The 25705-nt window shown below is 37.5% G+C and overlaps 1 protein-coding gene across 1 annotated transcript in view; it reads right to left on the bottom strand.

Annotated features, from left to right (window-relative positions):
• Positions 1 to 2055: 2055 nt before the first annotated feature.
• The window catches only part of ERO1B (endoplasmic reticulum oxidoreductase 1 beta), a 31679-nt gene continuing 8029 nt past the window's right edge, over positions 2056 to 25705 (bottom strand). The window contains exons 3-16 of the mRNA XM_061471208.1: positions 24791 to 24874; positions 24354 to 24395; positions 19818 to 19900; positions 17815 to 17888; positions 15131 to 15251; positions 14994 to 15040; positions 13847 to 13858; positions 12987 to 13013; positions 11449 to 11541; positions 11031 to 11277; positions 10179 to 10248; positions 8050 to 8136; positions 6486 to 6619; positions 2056 to 5622 (exon numbers count right to left, since the gene is read on the bottom strand). Of these exons, the coding sequence (XP_061327192.1) occupies positions 5562 to 5622; positions 6486 to 6619; positions 8050 to 8136; positions 10179 to 10248; positions 11031 to 11277; positions 11449 to 11541; positions 12987 to 13013; positions 13847 to 13858; positions 14994 to 15040; positions 15131 to 15251; positions 17815 to 17888; positions 19818 to 19900; positions 24354 to 24395; positions 24791 to 24874 (1182 nt within the window). The 3' untranslated portion in view covers positions 2056 to 5561. The remainder of the gene's footprint in view (positions 5623 to 6485; positions 6620 to 8049; positions 8137 to 10178; positions 10249 to 11030; positions 11278 to 11448; positions 11542 to 12986; positions 13014 to 13846; positions 13859 to 14993; positions 15041 to 15130; positions 15252 to 17814; positions 17889 to 19817; positions 19901 to 24353; positions 24396 to 24790; positions 24875 to 25705) is intronic.

Raw genomic sequence — 25705 nt, 5'->3', positions numbered from 1 at the left:
TTGCTACGTTCTCAGAGCACAATTTACTCTTTGGATCATCACTGCTTAGTCCATGTGGCCAGCTGGTTGGAGGCTAAAGGTTATCTACACTCTAGCTACCACCCCAAAACACACGACATTTGTTTAAGCCGATTGTTATCTTCTCAGCAGCTGGAGGGCCAGTCTCAGAGCACAGGGATGGGCATCTGCTCTGTTGGGGCATTGTGAACAGCAAAGCAGGCTGAAAATTCCTATGTTTGAAAAGTTAGTTATGTGATCACCTCTGTCAATCAGCTCTAGGTATATTATGTAGAAGAGTAAGCCAAATACCTAGCCAGAATACTGTAACAGTACTTGGTTATATATTAAAGACCTAGGAAGCACAGTCTGTGAACAGGGCAAGTGCCAGGAATACATACAGCAGAAAAACCTCAGGTGGGCCTAGAGGATAAATTCTGTATAACTAGAAAAAGGTCAGCCAAGCCCTGCTTCAGCCTTGTACGTTCAGGGCTAAGTGTGGGGGTTTGGGGTGGAAAGGGTAGATAAATATCATGCTAGTGTGTGACATTTGCACATAGATTTAGTGCATAGCATTAATTATTTTTAGGCTTGCTAAGGTGAGTAGGAACCCCTACTCCAGGTCTTTTTACTGTGCCCAGTACGGACTAGTATGCTCTACTGTGAAGTACTCTACACCTCAAGCATCAACTCCTCCTTTCCCATGTGAAACAAATACTGCCAATCAATTCAGATTTCCCTAGGAGAAAATCTAATTTCTTTTAGTAATATTTACTTCTATAAACATGTAGTTAATTTTGAGATGAACTACAGCATCCCTAAATGGTGGAACAGGCTTGATGTTTTCCTCATATTCAACTTCAGAAAGTACTAGAAGTAGAGAATTCTGGTACACATTTCACAGAGGATAAAAAAGAGATGGGGACTAGATCTGATCAGGTCTGTTTGGAAGCTGAAAGCACAGTAGGGCCACATTAATATGACAAGTCTTCCACAGTGTCTTTGATCTCTGTGGTAAACCCAAAGTATAAAGCTCTGGCAGAAGCAGAGCACATCCTGCAAACCCTCCAAAGCTCCAATTAGTTTCTTCACTTCCTACCAAATGTTCACTAAAGGAAACAAGCCGATTAAATGATCAGCCAGAGACTGAAAAAGGTGCCACAGCACTGGGAGAAGAACAATAATTTTATTAAAACCTTTGGAGTTCTACGATCATGTCTGTACAAAACTGCCTGACTTCATGCAAGAAACGTCTGCAGGAACTGTATTTCTTCCACAGCAGGTAGAACTGCACAGCTAAAAAAAAGTCAGTTATGAGAATTCTGTGCTTAAAACAAGCCTGATCTTTGTGTCCCAGTATACACAAGTGTGGAACGGCAAGAGACTATAACCAAGCACACCAATGAATTAAATACTATCAAACCACAGATTTAAACAACAATGGGAAAGGCAGGATCTTAAATTAAATCACTATAATTATTACCACCTGTGTAACAAGTACTTACCCACCTAAACTGGGGATGAACTGTGTCTATCACATTTATTACGGAGATAATTTGTTACAAATGCATATGTGGAATGAAACAGAGCACTGCAGAAACCCTGTAAGGGAAATAATTTCACATGAAGAGTCCCACTGGGTGAACCAACCAGAACAAATAGTAACAAAATGGATGTTATAAGCTATGCTGAGAAAAGGACAGAACAGACCCAGCTTCATTTCAACATAAGCCCTTCTGCCTCTTAAAACGATTGAACTTAAAATGGAGCTAAACTGGGTCATGTTCATGCAGAAACATACTTCTGGGACATGAATTTCTGATGTGCCTACACACACACACACAATGCACTGTAAACAGCAATAGACACACAGGTTGCATTCACCTTCTGAACAGCATTAAAGTGAGAACAAAAGCCTGCTCATCAGCTTAAGTTTAAATGGCTGACCTGTAAATAATTTACTTGATTTCTACCACATGTAGTTGAAAGGTAAATGAAAAGGTAAAAAATACAACCCAATTCAAATGAAAATCAAAAAATTACATTCACAAAAAGAGGTTGTAGCAGAAAATACTTTAATTTGCATTTGATCGATTCAAACGTAGCAAAGATTGGGAAGTGTTCAGATCTCAGTAAGCAGTTCCAACATTGATTCTGGTTTTAATAAATATTACATTTTCCTAGGCTAGCCATATGGAGGAGTTGTCAGGTGATGAGTTGCCAATTGCTACTTTGTAAACATAAGCATCTTGGTTATTCACAACATATTACAGGTCATTTCCCAGAAAAGCACAAAGCAAGGTCACATAAAGGCAACCCAACCATCCAAACTCAACTCCAGGAAGTGTGGCACAGTGTATTTCATATACATACAATAACATACAGCACAAGTCTCCAGCTGAAGTAGGGAACCACTCCTCCTAGCCCAGCTTACACAAGTCTATTTCACTGGCTTGCATCTATACTCTCACCTTCCTCCTCAGGCACTGGAGAGGAAGTTGCTCAGCAACAGTGCCCTACATTCTACCTATGTGGTCTCCACCAAGTCTTTTTTACCATTTCACATAAGCCTTCATGACTTGGGAAGAAGGAAATGTGCTTTGTCTTTGTCTTCTTGCTACCTCTGGGATTACAATCATTGGGTCATTTGTTCAAGGAAATGTACTTTAAAATGAACAACAGACAACGCTGACAAGCTGATCTCCAATAGGGAGCTGGAATCTGAAATAGTTTACAAGTGATGGGCAGTGTAACTAACCTTGTTCTTTAGTATAAAAACAGATCTGTAAGTTTCTAAAATTTAACATATAAAGAACTAAGCCATCCGACTCGCATGGCAAAACTTCATAGGCAGCAGAGTCACAGAATGTACATCAAATACAGTAAAAAAGATGGTGACAGGAAAATTGTTTCAACTAGATTTGTAACCGGAAAAACCTTATGTCCTATTCCTACAATGACAGTGAAATGAAACGCCTTCCTTATTTGACCACCAAGCCAGACGTACCTTCAAACGCAACAGAACTTAACGCACACAGAGGATTTGCTGGTCAGTTGCACCCTGTGTTTTCATGAGACAAAGGAAAAGAAGAAAAGCTTCCTATCTCTATGTCCTTACCCAACAGCATTAACCGTTAACATTAACTGCCTGCAATGTGCCAATGAAGGCTGCAAAGAGCAGGTGACCAGGGCCATTCCCATCCCATGAGCAAGCACATGATGGTAGTACGTGGTGCTGCTTTAGTGTCTAGATTTTAGCCAGGCACAGGTGGAAAAAAAAGTAGCAAGTTGCACCCCCAGAATAAGGTTGGAAGCAATTCACTTTCCCCACAAAGCAAGGGGGAAAAGGAAAGAAACAATTCTGAAACTCTGGTCCTTCCTGGGGCAGCACAGACAACACTTGCTTTTCAACCAGAAAATCCTGCCTCAAGCTTTAGGCACTATACAACAGAGATAAATCCCAACTATACAGCATTCTTCTCACAGGTGAGCCTACAGGTTCTAGCCTTTGCAGGTCAATCCAAAAGAATTAATGGCCATCTGAAAACTACGCTATGTCAGTATATACAATTACTCAGAAGAGTTAGATACCTGTGGTGTAACTCCCTTACCAAACACAACTATTCACATCTGAGCTAATTACCCAGATTCCTACTTCAATTTAATGGAGAAAAATGAACTCCTGGGTGCAGATGCAGAGTTCAGAATAAACCAGATGAAACCACCTAGAAATCACCCGCTCTTCTCCACTAACTAGAAAGAGGAAGCCTGCGGTGATGTGCTCAGAGAGGTGAGTGCCCACAGGCAAGAGAAGCTGCTAGGTAAGACTGGCATCAGCCTTCTCTAACACCACATTAACTACTGGCTTAAACAGAAACTTCCCACTGGTTCATTGTCAAATTGTGAAACTACCACCAAAACCTGGGGGAGGTGTCTGGTGGTTTGTTTGGGGTTTATTTTTTCCTTTATTTTTTTTCTTATCCCAGTTTGACTCAGGAGGGTTGACTTCCTTGAAAAACAATATTCATTCTAGTAGCAAGTGCCAGCAGGATAGTCTGTCATGTTTCCAGTCAGGTAGAAATTTGAGGCTAGTCTGGAAACAAAGGACATAGAACATATTCCAGCTTTCAGACAATCTCAGCTGTAAAATACCACATTACTGAAGCCAACACAGTTACAATCAATTATATAAAGAGGGCACTAAATATCTGGTAGGGTGAAAAAAGTTTAAGAGCACTTTATTTTGTGTTTTAAAAACAGGAGATGCATCTACGCTGTACCAGCACTTCCCACATTCCTAACTTCACTTTGAAACATGCTGGTTTAAAACAATTTATTACTTCCTTTCAAATTAAACCAACATTTGGTTGCTACTAATCAGTTTCTGGATTCTGGTTTGGACAATGGTAAGTTACCACTGACATCTGTGGACAATGATACATGAGTAATTTCTTATTTTATGAATGTTATTAACATACCCGTTTTTTTACACTGAATGTCCTTTTAAAGAAGACAGTTAGGGATTGCATAGATAGAGTATGCAGTGGTAAATGTCAGTGTGAATGAATTTTAAAAAGGATCTTTTTTTAAAAGTCACTACAAAAACACAAGTTGTTACTTTTTGCACTGACCTTGTAAGCACAGCACTAAAACACAACCCATAAAGAGCAAATATATTTCCATAGCTCAAAGACTGAAATGTGCTATTTTAACATTTCAGACATCAAAAAGACCATTTCTGGAAACTGAACCTGTGATTACAAACTAGAAAATAAAACGTGGTGGATGCGAATTTGATTGACTGAGGCTTTCCAGCCAGCAGTGCTCCACTAACCACCCCCCCGCTGGACCACTGCGCCCCCAAGCAAATGCAGGTAGCCAGGGGGCTGCAGAAAAGTCACTTTGAGCTGTGCTGAACCAGAGACAAGGCAGGTGTTTTAAAGGAAAAAGGAAATTGTGAAAAGCAGCATGAAAGGAAAAAAAACATTGCTATTAGCACAATGCAATAGAGCTCGTTATGAAATGCAATCTCTGCTCAGTCAATTTCCATTAAATAACTTTCCTATTACAGTGAGAAGGCAGAACTCAACAGGAGCCCCACTTCCTTTTTGATTTTATTGTTTTTCTCCCCTCTTTTCTTCTTTCAGACAGCCAGAATCAGCATAACCCCATCCCCAGAATATACTGAAGCTCAGTACTGGGGAGAGGCGAACACCCTCCCTCAGAACCGGCCACGTCAGGGGAGAGGTACATATGTTTTCATATAAAACAACTGTCTCAGAAAGGCAAGGAAATAAGAACATTTATGAAGTTTCAGTACAACAGACTGTGAGCAGAGAACTTAAAAATAAACAGATCAGCATAATTTACACATTTAAAAACTATAATATTTCATTCATAAATATCTCCTCTAATTAATAACCATTCGTAGCTTAAACATAAATATTCAAGTTGGTATTCGATTTTACTTTTCTCAGTTCATGTGAGTCCTGTAAGGATTAGCTCCTCCTGCTCAATGCAGTCATGTAAATGGTCTTCACTAGTGAGTTGTGCAAAGGCCTTCATTACCTCGTTTGTTGCAGTAAAACTTTAAAATTCTGCAGCTCTTTTATACTTGTGGAAAGCCTGTAAAGCAAAAACCCTTCAGTGTTAGTAAGTCAGCTGTGAAAGAGAAGTGCAAATCATCACCTTCCATCCTTCCGCGGGGGCTTTTTGTTTCGTTTTTAACAAACACAGTTTTGTTGCAAAAGATGAACACGCTTAAGATACTGCTTTCTCTCGAAAGATCTGGCTCACCATTGTATTTATGTATTATATTACAGGGATTAAACTATATATATATACACACACTTAATGGTCTTGACTTCATTAAACTCTAAGCAGAGGTAATAATGTTTATTACATTCCTTTAAACAGGAACTGATTGTTAAATTCAAGATGTGAGGAGCTAGCATGATGAACAAAGCAAGTTCTATACATCTTCTAAAGCTGTTAATTTATTTCATCACTTGAATAGGATAAAGTTTTAACAATAATTACATCATACACAAATATCCAAAAGGCTAAGGGCTAAAATGAGAGTGTTAAAAGTTTCCCAAGTACTTTTCATTTCTTTTCACTACATTTTACATGCACACATTTAAAACAAATACAAAATGTAGAATAGCTGTAGTCCATGCTCAAAAAGGAGAACATGTACTCAAAGTCTAATGATTACTGGTGTTTACGAGACTTAAATCCAGCTCTCACAAGATGGACTTTATGAGATTAGAGATAGAAAGATAAATTAGATCCAAACACAGAATGATGACCAAGGCTAACATATCAACACTCCACATACTCAGTTTTAATGGCATGAAGTTTATCAGTACCACTAATCCAGCCTTTAAAAAGCTAAAGCTACCTGTAGAGTGCCAACTTTCCATAGAACACGAGTGCTGACACTGAAGTTGTATGTTTTTTCTACAACACAAATGGTAAGAACTTACCTTCCAAAGGCATTTACAAGAGCAACTATTTCTTGACGTGTGAGCTGAAAACCTTTTGATGGGCTATTCTCAGGAAGGCTTTGTATTTCCTTCTCAGAAAACAAGATTTTCAGAGCAGTTCCTAAGCCTTGAGTCTACAAAGAAAAAAGTGCAGTGTTTTTTTGTTTTTTTTGTAGTAAGATCACTCCTCCAAACACTCAAGAAACCATTAAAAAAGGTAAAAAATTACTAATCCAGGCAATTCTTCTATACTGACACTCCCTTTACCCAAAGAACTATACACCAACAAGGACACAAATGCAAACGCTTGCCATCGACTATGTACCAGGTTCACTCACTTATTTGAGAACATTTGTTTCCCCAGGTATACTTGCTCTTCATCCTCATGTATTTGATCTCTTCTTTTCCCACCTCTTTTATTTTCGGGCACAGCAGATGCATATGAAAACATGCCTGTTACATGACTTCCAGTCCCTCCTGCCTCTTGCTTTAGAGATGCTCTGCTGTGGCAGGAGCTGTTGGATCAGCTCGCCCCTTATCCTCTTCCATCCCCCTTCAAAGTCAAACTAGATTTTATTATGAGGTATCACAACACTTCTGCTTTTTCCACCTCCAGTCCTAGGGGCAGACACTGCAGTTTCAGTTTCAAATCCTATTTTCTATACAGAAATAGAACAGCAGAAGCTATTCTTATTTCCTCTTTTAATTGGACAACAGAAAAAAAACACTGGGTTTTGACAAAAAGTGGTCAAGTCTGGCTGCAAGAGAATTTTATAGGTCAGGGAACCTGGTCCTATGCCATTTTGAGTGAGAAGGAAAAAACAACAGATCAGAAGTGTCCACTAGGCCAGAGTAGGCAAAACTCCAGAAATACAGCGGAGACGACCGAATTTTTGATGTTGTAAATTTCTTTGAAAACTGAACTCTGATAAGCTTAATGCTACAGAGGAATATATAGTACAGTAGAAACCTCACAGGAACAACTATTCTCTCAGCCTGGACTTAACATTATTCTTGAGGTTTAAAATCTTGTTATTAATAAAATGAAAACAGTAAGTGTCCAGAAACTGATATTGGTTTGCAACTTCCAGCTTTACTATGCACCTCTGCATTCATTTGCTGCCTTCTGCATAAATTGTGAACATCTGAATTGCTTCTTTTTCTTATGCCTCAGTTTGTAGAGTTAAGTCCCACACTGGATTTTCTAACAAGTAAGCAAGTGCTGTATTTCCAGGAAGGCTTCCCACAGGTGATTCTACTGACTGCCAGTAAAACTTTGCCATGAAGCATCTGCTTTAAATAATTTTTGGTTTTGTTTTTTTTTTTTTTGAGAATAAAAACTATAGCTTTTAGTAAACTAAACAGCTGTTGGCTAAACATAACAACCCTTTTTTTGAACTCCGTTTTTAACAATGAACTAAAGATATGTCCTTTTTTAATATACAGGTAAGGATATCAAATATCAACCATGTACAGAAAGTCTGAATGCTAAGGTAAGGGGCATCCTGGCAGACTGAAACAAATGCTTACCTTCTAACCTCCCCCTCCACACAATAAACTGTACCTGTAGTTTGCCCCACAGCCTGCATTTGTCACATCCAACACAATCCATTATGCGGGATATGTTCTTGAAATGCAATCTGAATTCTTCCTATCCATTAAAAAACAAAACAAACAAAGAAAAAGGTTAATTTAAAGTGTCTCTTAGCTTCGCAAAAACACAAGGCTAACTAATCTAGTACCACTACAGTATCAATTCTCTAGTACTAAAAAACCCCACTACTTTTGTGGTCAGGCCATAACCAAGTTCCATGTAAACCCAGAACTTTGTTTACAAGACACTGCTAACAGTTAATTCCATAAAAACCAAACAAACTCAAAAAAAAAACCAAAATACAGAACATTCAGGGTAATACACTGAGTTTCTACCAACTATCTCAAAATGTTCTGAGCTGTAAGTACTGTATTTGTGTCCCTAATCCAATTTTTCTTCTATTATTCAAATCCCTTTTGAACCAACTCGCCTTTCTCATGAGCAGGAAAACATGTTACAATTCACAAAAGACATTTCCTGTCCAAAGCTATGGGTAGCTTGCTGCTTTGCAGCTTCAGTCAGAGCAAAAGCAAACACAGCACAGAACTAATTAAGATGATTTCAATTAAATATTTAAGGTCAGAAAAACACCAGCTGAGCTGATGATGGCACCCTTCTAACAGCAGTCTCTCTAATGCTGATGAAATTCCATACTACTAGTGAGATAAGTATTAAAAGTGTTAACAAGTATTAAACCAGACTTTTTTTACTGAGGCACATTCCAGGTGTGTAATTGTAGTGCATACCAATCTGAATACCTGCATGTTAACACTGGAAGTTGCTAGGTAGTAACAACATTCACATTAGGTTCCCATGTCTAGGGACTATGCTTTTGTGATATTAAATGTAATATTATATTGCATTATATTATACTATTGTGAGGCCCTGCTTTCACGGTCTGTATTCATGCTGAAAATCAAGATCAAGCGAGCTTTTGCCCTTCTGCTCCGCAGGAGGTTTCCATCCTCCCTGAGCTCGCCTTAGGACACCTACGTTACGCTTTGACAGGTGTACCGCTCCAGCCAAACTCCCCACCTGCCGCTGTCCCCGGAGCCTAAAAAATCCACTGCGCAGGCTGGAAGGGCTTACTCTCACTTGTCTGTAAGGACAGGCGAGGGTGGAAACGGTAGGTGACAAGGTGCATGGGTGGCTGCAGATCCAACGCTGCATGTGGGCGGACCAGCGCATGGGTAGCTCAAGATGGCTCAGGAGATGACAGTCCTGGTCGGACACTTCCTGATTGCCTAAGCACCCTTTTTTCCAACCAGATTTGCATATCTCACATGCCCTTGGTCATCGTGCTTGTAGTTAAGCATGGTTAAAGCCCCTCCCAAATCTTCGCTCACTAAGCCAAGCCACCAATCAATCAATCAATCAATCAGATATTATACTATAAAGGGCATGTATTTTTTTAAGCAGACATCACTGTAGCTGCATGGAGACCTCATAGCAGGCTTCCAATATCGGAAAGGGACCTACAGGGATGCGGAAGAGGGACTCTTCATCAGAGACTGCAGTGATAAGACAAGGGGCAATGGGTTTAAACATGGGAAGCTGAGGTTCGGTATAAGGAACTTCTTTACTGTGAGGGTGGTGAGGCAGTGGAATGGGTTGCCCAAAGAAGTGCTGAATGCTCTATCCCTAGGAGTGTTCAAGTCCAGGCTGGACAGGGCCTTGGCTGACATGGTTTAGTGTGTGGTGCCCCTGCCCATGGCAGGGGGGTTGGAACTTGATGATCTTAAGGTCCTTTACAACCCTAACTGTTCTATGATTCTATATTGACATGAAACAGGTACTATCTAAAAAAACACCATTGTGTCTACTGGTAATCCAGTTCAACTCATTTGCCTCACCACAGTCCTAATGGCAGACTCAAGGCACTACACCACAGATTTCAGTCTGCTTGGCTCAGGACAACACATCATATTAATTTATTATAATGTAGATTAATTAAGAGGCCTCAGATATGATTCTAAGTTTTTACCCCAGCCTTTTCCCCTCTCTGCAGTACATTTCTGGTTGGTAGAGAGATTTTCTAAAATAAGGCAACTTAATTCCAAAATGGGTATTTTGGATGTGATTCAGAAAACAAATTTTACCTTTAATGACTTGGCTCCTTTTTTATCTCCAGCAAACATGGACTTTTCATCAAAGTGCATATGGAAGGACCTAATAAAGACAAAATGCAAAATAAAAAAACCCCAATGCTGACATACTGTGTTCCATCAAGCTTGGTGAGCAGCTGATGCCATCAGTATGCAATACTTTTTAGAGTTCCTAGTTTTTACAAAGTAGCTCTTAAGAATTTACTGAATGGTATCAGATCTACTGCTCAATCACTGTAACTTGAAATATGTTATTTACAGTTTTGTTGAGAATTTTCTTCACTCCATTTCCACTGATCAAGATTTCTTTCTAATATACACTGCAGCTGTTTTAAATGTTCACCTTTCAGTTGATTGTTGTCTGACCACATCTCAAATACCTACCAAGACTGTTAGCAGGGACAGCAACAAAACCATACAGAATGTTACAAATCACAAAAATTAGCAAGAAGGAACCAGACTAAAAAACTTTACAGACTAAACAGAAGAAAGAAGGGATAGCTAAAACCCCGGAAGTCTATGATAAAAGCTGGATTACTCACTGTGTTCTTATACTGAAGAATCAGCGAAAGCAACAAATAGAGAGTAGTAGGGAGTTGTGTGGGGTTTGGGGGAGGAGGGGAATTTTTGTTTAATTTTTTGTTTTTTAAAGATTGGTATATTCAAACTGAAAAATATTCATCTCTTCCTGTCAAATGTACAAATTCCTCTTGTTCTCCCATTACTTAATGTTATTTCTTCATTCCACTCTCCTTCTTGTCCTGTCAAGGACTCATCTGTTCTCACTTGTGAATATAAATGAGAATTTCAAACAATTCATAAAAAAAAAAAAATCCTATGCCTTACTTGGTGTCCCTGAAGATATCCAGTAAGAGAGCTTTAGATTCAGCATCCTCATGGCCATTTCCAGTGTAAAGGTCAACAACTGAACGCTCAAAGTATGGTGCAACCTTCGACAAAGCACGTAACTCTATCAAATACAGGAAATACAAATTTTTGAGCCTCCTTGGTCCTTCTCCTTTTGTTTCAAGAGGGTCAAAGCGGCGAGTAAACTCCTTCACATTTGGTCCCCAGCAAGGCTTCCCCCATGTTTCTATACAGAGGGGAAAAAAAAAAAACAAAACAGGTGAGGGAGAAGTAAAAGACACATATTTAGAATGAAAGAAACAACTAACTACACAACAAAAAATAATCAGAAAACAACAAATACATATTACAGATACTGTAGAATTCCATCCAGCAATTTTAAATAGATTTAAATTACCTTCAAGAAGGTAATTTGCACACAGATGCAAGTTGATGCTAGCATGAAGTCCAGAAATGAGCTTATAAAACACTCTTTTCTCAAGGCAAAGACCTATCCAGGAAAAAAGGCAAACAGACCCCAAATTAAACACTAGAATTAATGTATTAAAATGAATATACCTTGATATTTTAGTAATGCAAGTCCACATTGTTTAGATTTCAAGAGTTACAATTACAGCACTTAAGCATTGTTAATAATTCCTTGGGAAAAATTTACCTCTTAATTCTTTTATACAAAGCAGTACTAAGAATGAAGTTTGACACTTCTTACTTGGCATTTCAGTGTTCTAATAAATACAGTCAAATAAGCCTGCAGTCAACTAATACAGATAAATCGCCACACAAAAATATTATGCTTACAAAGTTTGAGCAATAAATATCAAATAGCCTTGAATTTTAACATTCTGGAGGCCAGAACTATATTGTGGCATATCCTAATTAGAATTAAACCTACCACTGAATTAGCAACCTTACAGAAAAACATCAAATACCTCAGGAAACCTTCTGGCATTGGAAAACAGCGAAACTATTTCTTCCCAGCTCTACTGTAAATTCACTGACAATTTAAATACACAGAGCAAAACCTAGCAAAAAATGACTTTGATAGGTACTGACTTCTACAGTGGAAAGAGAAATGCAACAGCATTGGGTGGCCAAAACAGAATTTAAATGCAGAAATTACAATACCACTTAGACCCAGGGACAGAGATTACACTTGGAATTAAGAAGTTTGTTCCTTTCTCAAAGGTATGTTTGGGTGACTTCTCTGACACTCCAATCTCCACAAATGGACGAAGCAACAGCTGACGGTGAAGCCCATCTGTGAGGCTGAGATATGACTTCATTTACAAACACTACCTATTAAATAGCAAATAAATTTGTATGCTTTCCTACAACAGCACCAGTCAGAGATTTCCAATGAGACAAGCGAAAGGCTTATGAGAGCCAGAATGAAATTTAAAATTAAATACATTTAACTCATTTACTTTTCCACATACCTCCAAAATGTGATTTTGATTGCTACCACTGTAATAATGTTTTCCATTTAAATATGAATAAATATAAATATCAAATTGCTTTGCCTTCTGAACACACATTACACTCATGTTAGTTTATATACTGGGAACAGAGCCATCAAAAACTCTGATTTTTTTTTAAAGCTGTTTTTAAATAAAAGGTCTTAGCAATGTTATTAATAATAATGTCCCCATTTAAATGCCTAAAATGAGCAGAAAATTCAAAGCAGATGGTACTGGAGTGAACTCCCTCATTGTAAGAGGTAAAACACTGAAGGGTTTAAAGGAGCAGACCATCTGAATGACTGAGATTTCCAAAGACCCTCAAGAAAAAAGTATTCTTTGAATGTCACTCAGGAGTTCTGCACAATTTATTAAGGATCCCGCACTATGGAAAATATTTGGGGAGATGAAAAAAAACCTACTACAATGGTTCTTCTAGTGAATTTAACATTATATTAATCCATCCAAGAGCTTTTACCTTCTAGCCATGTGTAGAAAGATTCTCCTGCAAATACAAGGTATATGGTTAAATGAAGAGTATTCATTTTCAACATCACAGTAGCTTTGAAATACTACGCATACTAACATTAGCTGCCATCTGGACATAAAGCTAAATAACTCGGCTATTAAAGTGAGAAGAGGCACTGAAGTGGCTTAACGTTGAGGTTAGTTTAAATCTGTGGGGGTCAGAATAGGAGAAATACAAGAATGGGCACAACTAAGCTGCTGGTCAGGCATTCAGAAATGTATAGAAGCACAAACCTGATTAGATGTGCTAGCAGTGAAAAACGTGACTGAAGAGTGTAATTATATCTGATAGCCTTTATCTTGACAGTTTTCTGAAGATTTCCTGTAGGCTTAGGTCTTTGCCTGAGAGCTTTCGGCTGACTGAAAAATCTTAGTCTGTCTCACTGTAGACAGACCAAATTTTCTCCCCACTCTCTCTCCACCTTCTCAAAGGACATTCAAGAAAGTACACAAAAAACTGTCCCTCTTCTTTTAAGTAATCTGACATCAGTATCAACCAGGCTCAGCAGGAGACCCAAGAATCCTTTAATCTATGCATCTCCAGTTACCTTGCTAGTAACATTATCACAACACATATTCTGTTACAAGGATAAGAATCAACAACAGAACTGTATTCTGCTCTTACCCACTCATTCCCCTACTCCAAATGAAAGAATTACCTCAATAAAAACATTTTCTGATCAATCATCTGCCTAAAATCATAGCTTTCCTGCCCCTTAATGCAACAACAATAAAGCAAATAAATCAGATATCCAAAACTCTTCCATGTTTACTTCATTTCTGCAAGTCAAGCAAAACAAGGTGACTTACCATCATCTCCTCCTTAGGGGAAAAAAAAGAAACAAAACAAGAATTAAAAATCCATAAGCATTAAAAAGATTATTTCCACAGCAAAGCAGTAATGAAACACAGACTTTACTACAAACACTGAGAAAACAATAAATGCAAGAAACCTTATTTAATCTACAAAAAGTAGGCTACTTTCCATCTTCCTCCTCCTCAATATCACCTGAGTTTAAACAAGTAATAGTAATGAAAGTCACTAAGAATTTGAAATCTTAGCAGCTTATTTGCATACTCTTGGAAGTTATGTTTCACCTTCAGAAAGATGATTAGGAAGTCATCTTTGTATTATTCAATATTACCAATGCTCCTTTCTGAAACTCTGACCCCTGAGTTAAACTGCTCTTGAACTTCTTTTTGTGTACACCAGCAGTATATGATCTTAATAGCTATCATTACTAAAAGCTATCCTGATTTCCTAATGTGTAGTGATGTTTTCTAACTCAATCTATTGGCTATTTTTAAGGGAAATGACACATACTGATGGAGAAAGTGGATTCATTTGCAACACCAGGTTATAGTTTTCAATTTAAATTTAAACACTTAAACCCCAAGTCACCGGCACACTTTTTTTACCCATGCTTGCAGATAACTGAGCCTTCCTAAGTATCCACTCTTTCTTCAAATAATGCAATTATTTGTACATTTGTAATGCACTAAGTATTATGGATGAAACCTGTAAAGCTACATTATACCAAAATGACTATGAGCTAAAGTGATAATGTTCTAGAAAAAAACCCAAGCAAGCAACAACTCCCAGCCAACCAAGGGAAGAACACAGAGTGATGATTTTTTTATTGAACTTTAACTCCTTCCCATCCACATTGGAAAATTACTGCAACACTTACTAAACAGTTTGAGATGTATTTTAGTTTTCACATTAGCTCCCCTGACATTAATATGCCTATTCCTATGCAATAATTTTAAGCATGTACGTCATCAAGTCTCACAAATCTTTGTCTAAGTATTAGAAAATGAACAGCTACTGCTACAGAGGAAATTTAAAAAGCAGAAAGCACATCTACAGACTGAACATTACTATTTGTATCACTTCTATTGGGAAAGTCACTATATTAAAAGAAATGCATTAGAAAATAAAACAGGCAAGACCTACCCCTACTAGGTGCCAGTGGATTTAATGGACGGTAAACAGATCGAGGCCTAAAAAATAAGATAGAAAACATAAATATCAGTTTTAAGCTAAACTGAAGTGCAAATATAAAAGATCGGATTCCCCTCCCTCCCAATTACTTGAAGCAGTTTTCTTCATAGATGCTGTTCCACACTCTCCAAGCAGAGGGCCCCTTGTATCCAGTGTAACGTTCTGGATTCAGAAGCAAATCCACATACTGTGCATCTGGAGATCTCTCATCTAAATAGGAAACCTTTTGTTACATATTCTAACTCATCAGTTAAAAAAGACTTTATCTTAAAAAACAGTCACAGATTTTAATATAAATAAGAGGTCTTATATAATACTATCTTCTGGCTGGATTATAGATGCATTGTACACAAAAATACGGCAATATCCACAACAAACAGAAAGCTCGAAAGTATAGAATTTATTCCAAAGGCTCTTATGTGGCCATAATTTCTACAGTTTCTGAACATCCATATGGCTTCGTCAACTCCACCATACACACTTGTCATGCAATATGTTCTCTCACCCTATGCTAAGATATAAACAGTATTTTGTTTTAAATGGGCTTCAAATTCAGGGTTTATTTGCCTGGCAGTATTTCACTGGAAGGGCTGCTTTTCTGAAGTGGGTATACTGCTAAAAGGGCTTCTTAATAAAGACAAGAGTGAAGAAGTGCATCTTGTAGTTGGTATGTATTGTATATTTTAGCTAAATCACTCTTTCCCCCCACAAACCTTTGTATACTGGCAGAGAATCTGGATCACATTGCTTAAATGAAGAAACTTTCAACATATTGCAGAACGCTCTATTGGTTATGGCAAGAAACATGTTATTTCAGTGCATTTCATCTCTGAAGTTCACTACAAATTCAAGCAAGATATCCAAAGAAAATTTTGAAATAGTACTCTCTCTGCTTAAAACCTCTATATGAACAGAAACTTAAGTTTTGAGCTACAACTAGTAAAAAGCAGGAAGAATTCCCTCTTCTTTGAAATTCTAGGTCAAGAGCAACTCATGCTTAAAAAAAACCCCACATACAATACAAGCCAGTAGTCCAGAGACTTATTCATAGGAATAGGCCAAGTACTGCCACTGCATATTTCCTCAGATGTCAAAAAACACCACAGAGTGGAAACTGCTCTAAAAAGATGATTCTGCATGAGCAGTTAAGCCTTGCTTCAGCAATAACAGCAAGAACAAAGCAAAGAGACAGACACAAAAGACACACAAGACAGTGCGTGCCAGATGAGACAATGTCAAATTACAGCTTTATTTATTTCTTTGACAGCATGCCTGACCCAAGTAGTTCCTACACTTCCTGGGCACCTCAGGTCTCCACACTTTCTTCTCATTACCCATATAAAAGAGAGTCTGTGGGGCACTGCAACAGAAAGATGGAAAGCTGATCTGGGCTATGAAGTTTTTTTCAGCTAGATCAATTCCCGTATCTAGTTTAACATTAAGCCCAACAAAAAAAAGTAAAAAGTAAAACTGATTCTATGGTCTTGTGCTACAGTTGAGTGAATTAAGAGCTCTCTCACTATCAGAAAGAGACAAGAGGAAGACAAAAGGGTTTCTACCTCCTACTGTCACTGAGAGTAGTTATCCTCCCTCATGTCTCTCTGCTCCAGCTCACAAACTCACTTGATAAGCCAATTCATCACAAAGATCCAGGAGCTGCAAGGCAGAGGGCAGCTTACTTTCCTGTTATTCAAATAAGCTGAATCAGCTTAACATGTGAAAAAATGAACTGGAAAAACACAGCTGAGGGCAGTAGGGCAGTACATCCCCCTTCAGCAGGGCATGATGTAAGGAGAGATGGAGTTATAATCAGGAACCACTTAAGCTAGTATATACTTCTAAAAGAAATGCTCCTAAACTACACCTTTCCCAACTGAGTCCTGAGTTGAAGACAGTGAAGAGAACTGCAGCTTATTGCATTAATAGTTCAGAACCACAGTAACGCTCACCGACTGTTTATTACAGACACAGCTTATACAGAAAACTTTCAAAGATCAGACACAGCAGAAGTGCTAAAAGAGAACTGCAGTTGGAAAGTCCACCACACCTATTACTTTCTCAGGTGACTCCAAACATCAGCCTAAAGGTAGATTAAAACACTTTCTATTATGCTCTAAATCTTCCTAGCATAGTAAACTTTTAAAGATATTTATTAGAAAGGCCTTTAGCAGTCATTCCTGAACTTGGCAATTCTCATGTTTTTCTGAAGAACATTCCTTTGACCTTTGACCATTACAAGCAAATAAAAAGATTTACATATGTGGAGCAGAGGAAAGACACAATCTAGTATCCTAATGTTTTAACAATAAGAAAGTCCTTTCAGATAACAGGTGAATTTAGTGCAGAGATCATCTGGAAACATAGCAAGGCTGGAGAAGGAACAAACTCAGTCTAAGCATAGACAGAAGAGCAACAAAAATAATATAGTAGCAAGAAACAACCAGCTGCAAGTAATTTGTGTTGTATTTGTGCCAGATGCAACTTCTTTTGTGAGAAGATTTTTAAAAATTAGATGCTAACCCTTCCCATTTATCTTCTTTATTTCCATCAGTCTCCTGTGCACTATACCAAGAGGAGGCAACAGTGAATGTGCCAAATGCTCCTTATAAAAAAAGGCATATTTTGCATGTAAGATGATATGAACTGTCACATCTCCATTTAGCCCAAAATTAAAACTTTTTAAAAACAGTTATTTGCAGAGAAACTATAATGTTTTGTTTTTTAAGAGACAGCAAATAAAACAAGCATTGTGAGAAAGCTTAAATGTTTTTACCATCAAGTTCACAAAAATGATCCTGTGAATCATCGTATCTTGCCCAGTCAATGAAAGCCTCCTTACTTTGGTTACTGAGGGGGAAAAAATATATTTTATTTTAAACTTTTAAATAAACAACATCAATAAGAGCTACTGAAAGAAATACAATTCACATACAGCAGTTAACTTGAAACTGCATTCTGAATTACTGTATCTGAGACTCAAGAATACATGGAGTTACCAATTGTCAGTTGCAGAGAGATTCAAGCAGGCATCAACTGCAATACTTTAAAAAGTCATCTTCATGTTAAGACATCAAGAAAGATTTTTACCATCATTACCTGAACAAACTGTGCTGCAGAAGCAACTTCCTTCAGTAGGAGCTTGGTAAAATGCTTTCATAGCATACATTTTTAACACTTCAAAATACTCCTTTAGCAGCTGTCACTTAGGGCAGGGGAGAGAGGAGGAATAATCCTGTTTTCATAACCTGTACTATCAATGAGATCTACAATAGTTAGCCTTGCTTTTTAGCGGGAGACTGGATGTCTAAAAGCCCCTTCTAAGCTAAATTATGCTATGAATATGATTTATCTTAAGCCTTTTAAATAATAATGCTATTCCATTTTCAAAGGTGCACTGTACCAGAGACAAGTACTTTGAAGTTCCCATGCTATGAAATACAAACATTGCAAAAAGCTGAATGCTTTCTTCTACGTGGCACAGAACTACTGGTGCCACACTACTGACAGCAAAATGTAAGCAAAGTCAAGATTGGGAATTTTGCTCCAGGGTGCAGTGAAACACTTTGAAATAATGAAAACAACCTATTCTGTTTGATCAAATTAGTACTAGCTCAATTCTACAAACACAATTCTATAATACACTAGATTTCCAACCTTCTGCCAATCACAACAGGACACTCATACTTGGCATTAAGTGAGGAACTTCTCCAGTCATTACTAGCAGGCAAGATTTGATAATCACAAGTAATACAGCTGATAAAAAAAAATAATCCAAAACCATGAGGATGATGCACTGGTAGGCAGAGAACGTGGAGGTTTGCCTAGAAAGCACAAATTCTTCCTGTACTTGCAGGATCCTCTCCCAGCTTTAATTTTCTATCTTACTCTCGCAAAAGACATTCTCTTTAGCTCTTCATATGTGTACTTAATCTCATATTCTTTTGCCCTACAGGAGTGGAGGAAATTTAATAGCTTCTTACTTCTAAAAAAACCTTGGGTAAGGGCTCTGCCCAGTCTGGTTTATAACACTGCAAACCAGGCAGAAGCAGTCACTCTTTCATAGCAGTCCCATTTTGTCAGATGACAGAGTAAAGAGCGTCAACATTTCTATCAGGTAGAACTGCTGAAATCTGTGGCCAAAGGCACTACGCCTCTTCATCAACAGTGAAGAATTGATTTTTCTATTTCTACTTTTGAAAGGTGGGGAATCTAGTAGAATGCAAGTTTTCCTAAGTGCTGTTCCACACACTTTCCTACTCAGGGGCAACACCATCCTGCAGAATTCCTCCCACTCAACCTTGACAGCGTCATGCACCAAGTAAGATCGGGGAACTGATCCAAGCTAAAAACAACTTTGCCAACAACACAAGTAACTCAACAAGCTCCCTGACCTGGTTCACCTAATGATCACAAACAGGTGCATCAGCGTAACAAAGGGACAGAGCAGAACAGAACCCCTTAATCCAGAATGATGACTGATACTGGCAAAAAGTAGAAAAAAAGGTAGGGTTATTTGCAAGTTTCCTCAGAGTCTTGATACTGTAAGTTACCTTTTTCACCTTTTGCAAATAGTATCAAAGTGTACTTAAAAGAAGTCTACTTATCACATAAGACCTTCAGATGTTCTTGCATTATTTTACATTTACTTTCTAATGAGTTATGGAAAGAATGAAGAACAAAAACTAGCACATTGCAAAAACTAGCACATTGCAAAAACACGATGGACAAAATGAAATGCTCCTTTGTTACAATTTTTTGTTGTTAATCACAGCATACCTTAAGGTACTGTTAACTGCTCCCAGTTTGTTAGCTTGCTCGCAGTCTTCCAATTCTTTGGAATTATTTGCTGCTTTTGAATACTGGAAGAAAGTTCATATTTAATATGTAAATGAATTACATACAATTCTCTGAGAACAGGTGATGTGAAAGGTATTTCTAGGTTTAGCAGTGAACTGGCAAATATTAGGGAAGATTCTCAGATTCTTGATGCAGTAAATAATTTTGGAACATTTCTTATTTCTTTTTCTTCACTTAATTTTATCAAGTCCATTGCACTTCGTAGGTTTAACTACCACAGAAAATTCAGCTGAACATGTAAAAATTTTGTTTCTTTTGCTTTTTCTTTCTGTTTAAAAGAAATGGTGTTCTGAAGTCTTTCAGATACTTATTTACAGTCTTACAAAAAGACCCTGAAGACAAGCAGTGTCATACCTATAATCATACCTTGTATTTTGCAAGCATAATCATACCCCAAGTTGCATTGGTCATTTCAGTATGTTTGGCCATTTTCCCCTCATGTTTCACTTAATTCTATTCATTGGCATGCTCCAGACATGCACAGGTCTGAAGACAGACTTTTCAAGCTGAACTCAAATTTCGGTTATTTGAAAGCCAGAATTGGAGTATTTAAGCTGAACCCTGATTCTACAGAATTTTTTAAAAAGTAATCCACTAAAATAGAGTTACTACTAGAATAACTCCAAGGAGAGCATTTGAAGAATTAAAGATTCGATTCCACTATTCTACAATAGCATAGTTATATCAGCAGGGGATCTGTCCAGCATGTCAACTTAAAGCTCAAAAAACCCTTTTAACAGTTTTGGAACATGACAGGTAGTATCAGGGCTCTCTGAAAAGATAAAGAAACCAAACTTCCTCTTTTGGGGGGATTTTGGAGCTGGGCATGTTCAGGGTTGGTTGGCTGGTTGTGTTTTTTTTTGTATGAGTGGTTTTTTTTTCAGACTGAGCCTTAGGTTTACATAGATTTCTACGTTACTGCAGTCCTTAAGAAATAACAAAAATTATTTAATGTTAAGTAACTGATAGCTTCCATAAAGCTAAACTGGTAGCTTCCCTTCACTTCAGGGCACATACATGCTGACATGAAGGATTATAATCCAAAACTAGCTGAAAATAAAAACAGAACCTAAAGGCCTTGGTCAACCCTTTGGAAAACAACAATAATAATTTGATAAATTTAAAAGGAAAAGGAATAGTTCGTATCTGAAGACAGACTTGTGGTCAAGATGCCAGAGGCAAAGCACCAGTACAATACGTATCACAATACTTGTCAATAAAAATGAAGGGTTTAATTAAAACCATTTAGATGAGTAGGCAAGATGACTTCCTTTAAAAATACATTTGCCAGAACCAGTACAAGGAAAAACAGCAGAACCAACTGAAGACCAAGAAGGTCTGAAGGTGATTAAAACCCCCAAGTATTTTAAAGCTAAAAAAATCCAAGTAATTTAAATTTTATTAGTGGCCTTGCCCATAAGAAATATTTACTCTAGAAGGAACTTCTCACTCAATTTTCTTGGATTTGCCAGATGTGGGGACTCATTCTTTAGCATCATATGGATGTCAAATGGAAAAATATGAACAAAGAACAGATCTGACCTAGAATGAAACAGATATTGCTGATGAATTAACATACTGAGATGCTGAAGTAAACATTCTGCATGAGTTGCAAACCAAACCCTACCCTGAAGTGAAAAAAAAATTACTGCCAAGAATATAATCCTAAATTGAAGGTTTCAAACAGAATGAACATTCAAGTCTCAAAAAACATGCATCCAGTCCTCACTGTTCTCCAGTGTTCAACAGCAGTATCTATCAGATCAGTGCTCTCTGATCACCGACTAGACTTAGACAAAGTATCTGCTCCTGCCAAGGCAGGATCTTGTAAGAGCAGTGTCTGGAAGAAAACAGAAAAGAGGTGGGCAGGAAGTAAAGTATTAAGTTAAATATTGTAACTTGAGTTACTGCATCCCAATCCCTGCTTCCAATATTAATATAGCAGCTGTCACTACAGCTACTGTAATGTCTATTCTCCCAAAACATGTTCACCAGTCAAATGGAACAAGACTACTGAAAGGGAAACTACTTTGTGCCTCTCCAGCACCATTTCAAAAAGCTTATCTTGGTTACAAGAATTAAACAGATCCTTTATCCCTAGCTGCATTTTTACAGGGAAGCTCTGCTAGTGTAACCCAGGTCCTTATGGCTTGATGAGCTTTCAAAAGAACTACTCTCTCCATTGGTCAGCAAACAAACAAAAATACCTCTAAATAGCCTAAATAAAGCTAGAAGTTTACAAACTCATCAAGGCAATGGGAAACTGAACAGAAGGCAAGCACTTAAGACCACAGACAACTCCACAGGATTCTACCCTGAGTATATCTACTCAAGAGATTGTATCTCTCATTATTAAAAAGATGCCTTTGACATTTTCACCTTTCAAGGCAGACACTGTTAGGACCAAAGAGAGCAATTGGGCATGTATCTTACCCAGGAGAAAACACACCTTTTATTTCTTTTTTTTTTTCCGCTCCTAAACTAACACTTAAAGGATAATCCACAAGATGCAGGACACTCCCAAATGGACCAAGCACAGGCTAATATAATAGCAGAGTACCTGCATAGTCACTGAAACAAAAAATTCATACAAAGATGAGTTTGATGTTTTCTTAAAAGGGATATTAAACGGCTCCAAGAAAGACCTTGAACTGAATCTTAAGAAGTAAGAAAACAGGGTAGCTAAGATTTAAATCAGCCCTGATGACAACTTTCCTGCAGAAATATTTAATTTTCTTACAGAGAAGCAACAGATATTAGTGTCTTTGTTCTGCCACAGATTAAAGGTACTGAATTGCCAAATTTTCAGTACTGTAGCTGGCTGCAACACCTAGAAGGCAATTCAAAAGAAACGACTATAGCAAATATACCAGCAAATGACAGATTCCCAAATAAGCTATCCCAGTTCCTTTACTATGGTGAAAGCAAAAGGTGGCTGATTTGTAACTTCCAAAATTGAACTCGATATGCCCATGTGAAGTATCTGAAGAACAGCATACCTTACAGCTATTAATTAACAACTTTGTTATGGTTCTCAAAATTATCAATGAGGAAATTAAAATGCCTGTAAGAATCCTTTCTAAAACAGTCTTTAGAGTCTTGAAATGCCTCTTTGGGGATCCAGAAGTCAGTTTCTCTACAATTAAGCTTGAAAGAGAATAGTCTCGATATAAAACAAACAAACAAACAAACAAACAAACACCTCAAAAACTCAAGATCTTCTGCCCAGATAGTGCCAAAGATGTTCCAGAACAAGTACTGCTACTTGTGCTGAAACAGTGAATGACTGACATTTAAACCAGGTCAATGAGAAAGATGTTTCTTCCCCAGTCAGCATAAACCTTCAAAGAAAGAGGCACACTTTACTTCTGAGTGAGCTTAACAATGTATATATAAACAGTAGATGAGACTTCCTCTTGAGCTAAAGCTTGGCCAGACTTGCCTGCACTCTTTATGACAGCAGAACACAGAAGTCATCAAATCACAATAAAGTATTCCTCTCATCTATTTTTGGTAATCTTTCTTGGCACAAAAGTCTAAAGCTAATGCTAATGGTCATTTATGATATGGTGAACCACACTCAGGTAAGCAAGTGCCAACTATGCCTGTCCAGCAGAAAGTACTGGGCAGGGTGGAGAGTAAGTATGAATCTGCAACACAGCCAAGGCACTCAACAGGAAGATCTCTCATATGGACACTATTATCCCATTAACTGCTAAAATCCTTACTCTTGGGCACTGTGTTTAGGATCTGGGGGTGGAGAAGGGTTGTTGGTCTTTCTGCTCTGACCTCTTTTCTAGGCATATATACATACCCTCTTCACTTCCTTGTGTTTGCTAATAGCACTTGGTGATCTAGGAAGGATCACTTGGAGAGAAGCAATCGAATGCCAGAAGCACAAACTGACTACTTAAGCTTGCACTGATCACTTGAACATATATTGTCTTTAGACTAATTAGACTAATGACCTGCTCAAGATTAAATATGGCAAAACTACATGTAATCCTTCAGGTTCTTTCAATATTAGAGGTTGTGGTTGTACATGATGCTTACAAAAGACTGCACTGCTGTTCCCTTTGTGCATCTTAGCCTATGGCTTTATAGAAAATGAAAAAAGAAGCCTGTATTGAAAATGAAAAAATAATTTTGTATCAGGCATTCTGTGGCCATGTACTGATGTCCCTGGTCATTCATTCATTGACTGAGAGCCTGTCATTGATTGAGAACCTGTCATTGATTGATTCAGAACAATACGACAGTACCAGCTATGTCTGAAACACTATTATACATAAAAGTAAAAGCATACAGCTACATACAGGAACTGATAAGTTATGTTAACATTTTCATCACTATGCCAAGACTGAAGGTTTGTAATAAAAAGTTACACAGCTACCATAATGTTAAGTTAAAAAAAAAAAATATCAGTAAGAACTTAGCAAACAAATAATTACTTACCTTATTAGAGCTCCCAGCCTTAATGCCAACTGGTATTTTGCTCTGGAAAAAAAAACAAAAAAAAACCAGTTTTTAGACTGCTCATAGAAATCATCATGCCTGATTAAAATCCACAAAGTAAATATCATTCCTACAGAGATCGAAGTAAACTTGTTTTTCAATAATTAACTTGCTCCTTTACCTTTTCAACTTGTTATACCCAAAACAGTGCTGGAGCTTAGAATAGACTTACTCTTCAAGTTATTTGTTTTATTGGTAAAATGACTAAGATTTTAAAATACTTTGTTTGTATTTCTGCTTTTGAAATGGAAAAAAAATTTATTGTCACTTATTTAAATTTCAGTTCTCATTAGTAAATATAGTTAGCATAGACACTGAAAATTTGCAAAATTTTTAAACAAATAACCTTTTTCTATTTTATGTTATTTGATCCATACCTCAGGACAAGGCTCTACATGACAATCTTTGATAGAACAATGGCCATCATCAGCCCAAAATGGGCATGGTCTCTTCAGGTTGACCTAAACATACAAAAGAAAACGTTTGAAATTGACACATAAGACAATTTTTTCGGGGGGGGGGGGGGGAGGAGCTCTCAGCATCAAGAAATTTTTTAAAATTAAAGGAGAGGATACAATGAAAAAGCGTTAAATTCAAGTTTGAGGGTTTTGTGGGAGTCTGGTCGGTTGGTTGAACTACTCTCAAAAGTATAAAAGATGAAGCTTGCTGCAGTAGAATGGTTAGTGATAATGATCTCCAATGGAGACAAATACACAGTATATTAAAGCACAAATTAAATCTCTTACCACTAACTTCAAAGCAGTAAATAAACCACTAAAATGAAGGCAAATCAGTCATATGTTGTTCTAAAATGCTTGCAGTTACAATGAGTTGTACTTGTACTATACAGATCACGAAAATACATTTGATGTAGGATAGACTAGTGCACAAGTTTCCTAATTCAAACAAGTGCTTGGGTGATTTCAGATTTCAAGAAATAAAAAACAAGCAATCATTACTATACATCATAGCTAGTCAAGGAAGAATGAGTATCATAATGTCCTCAAATTAGGGATCTGATATAGTACAAATACAAATAAAGAAGAGAAACCATTTCAGAAACATTACCACCAAACCCTGTGATGATTAGTGCTCCTATTTTTCATGACATGGCACAATCAAGGCAAGAAGTACCACATATATTCGCACATACTACACTGCAAGAGATTAAAACGCTTTACTACATTTGGACTGTCAATGTGAAAACCAGTGAAGGTAAAGAAAAATAAAAAATCCCAGCTTTCCTTTACATTAGCCTTACACAAAGAAACATCAGTGATAAAACCCATTCT

Source organism: Pezoporus flaviventris, unplaced genomic scaffold (assembly GCF_033815535.1).
Source record: "Pezoporus flaviventris isolate CSIRO_AGI_PZ_B2104156 unplaced genomic scaffold, CSIRO_AGI_Pfla_v1 ptg000066l, whole genome shotgun sequence".
Classification (NCBI taxonomy): domain Eukaryota; kingdom Metazoa; phylum Chordata; class Aves; order Psittaciformes; family Psittacidae; genus Pezoporus; species Pezoporus flaviventris.
This window is presented reverse-complemented; position numbering and strand designations above follow the sequence as displayed.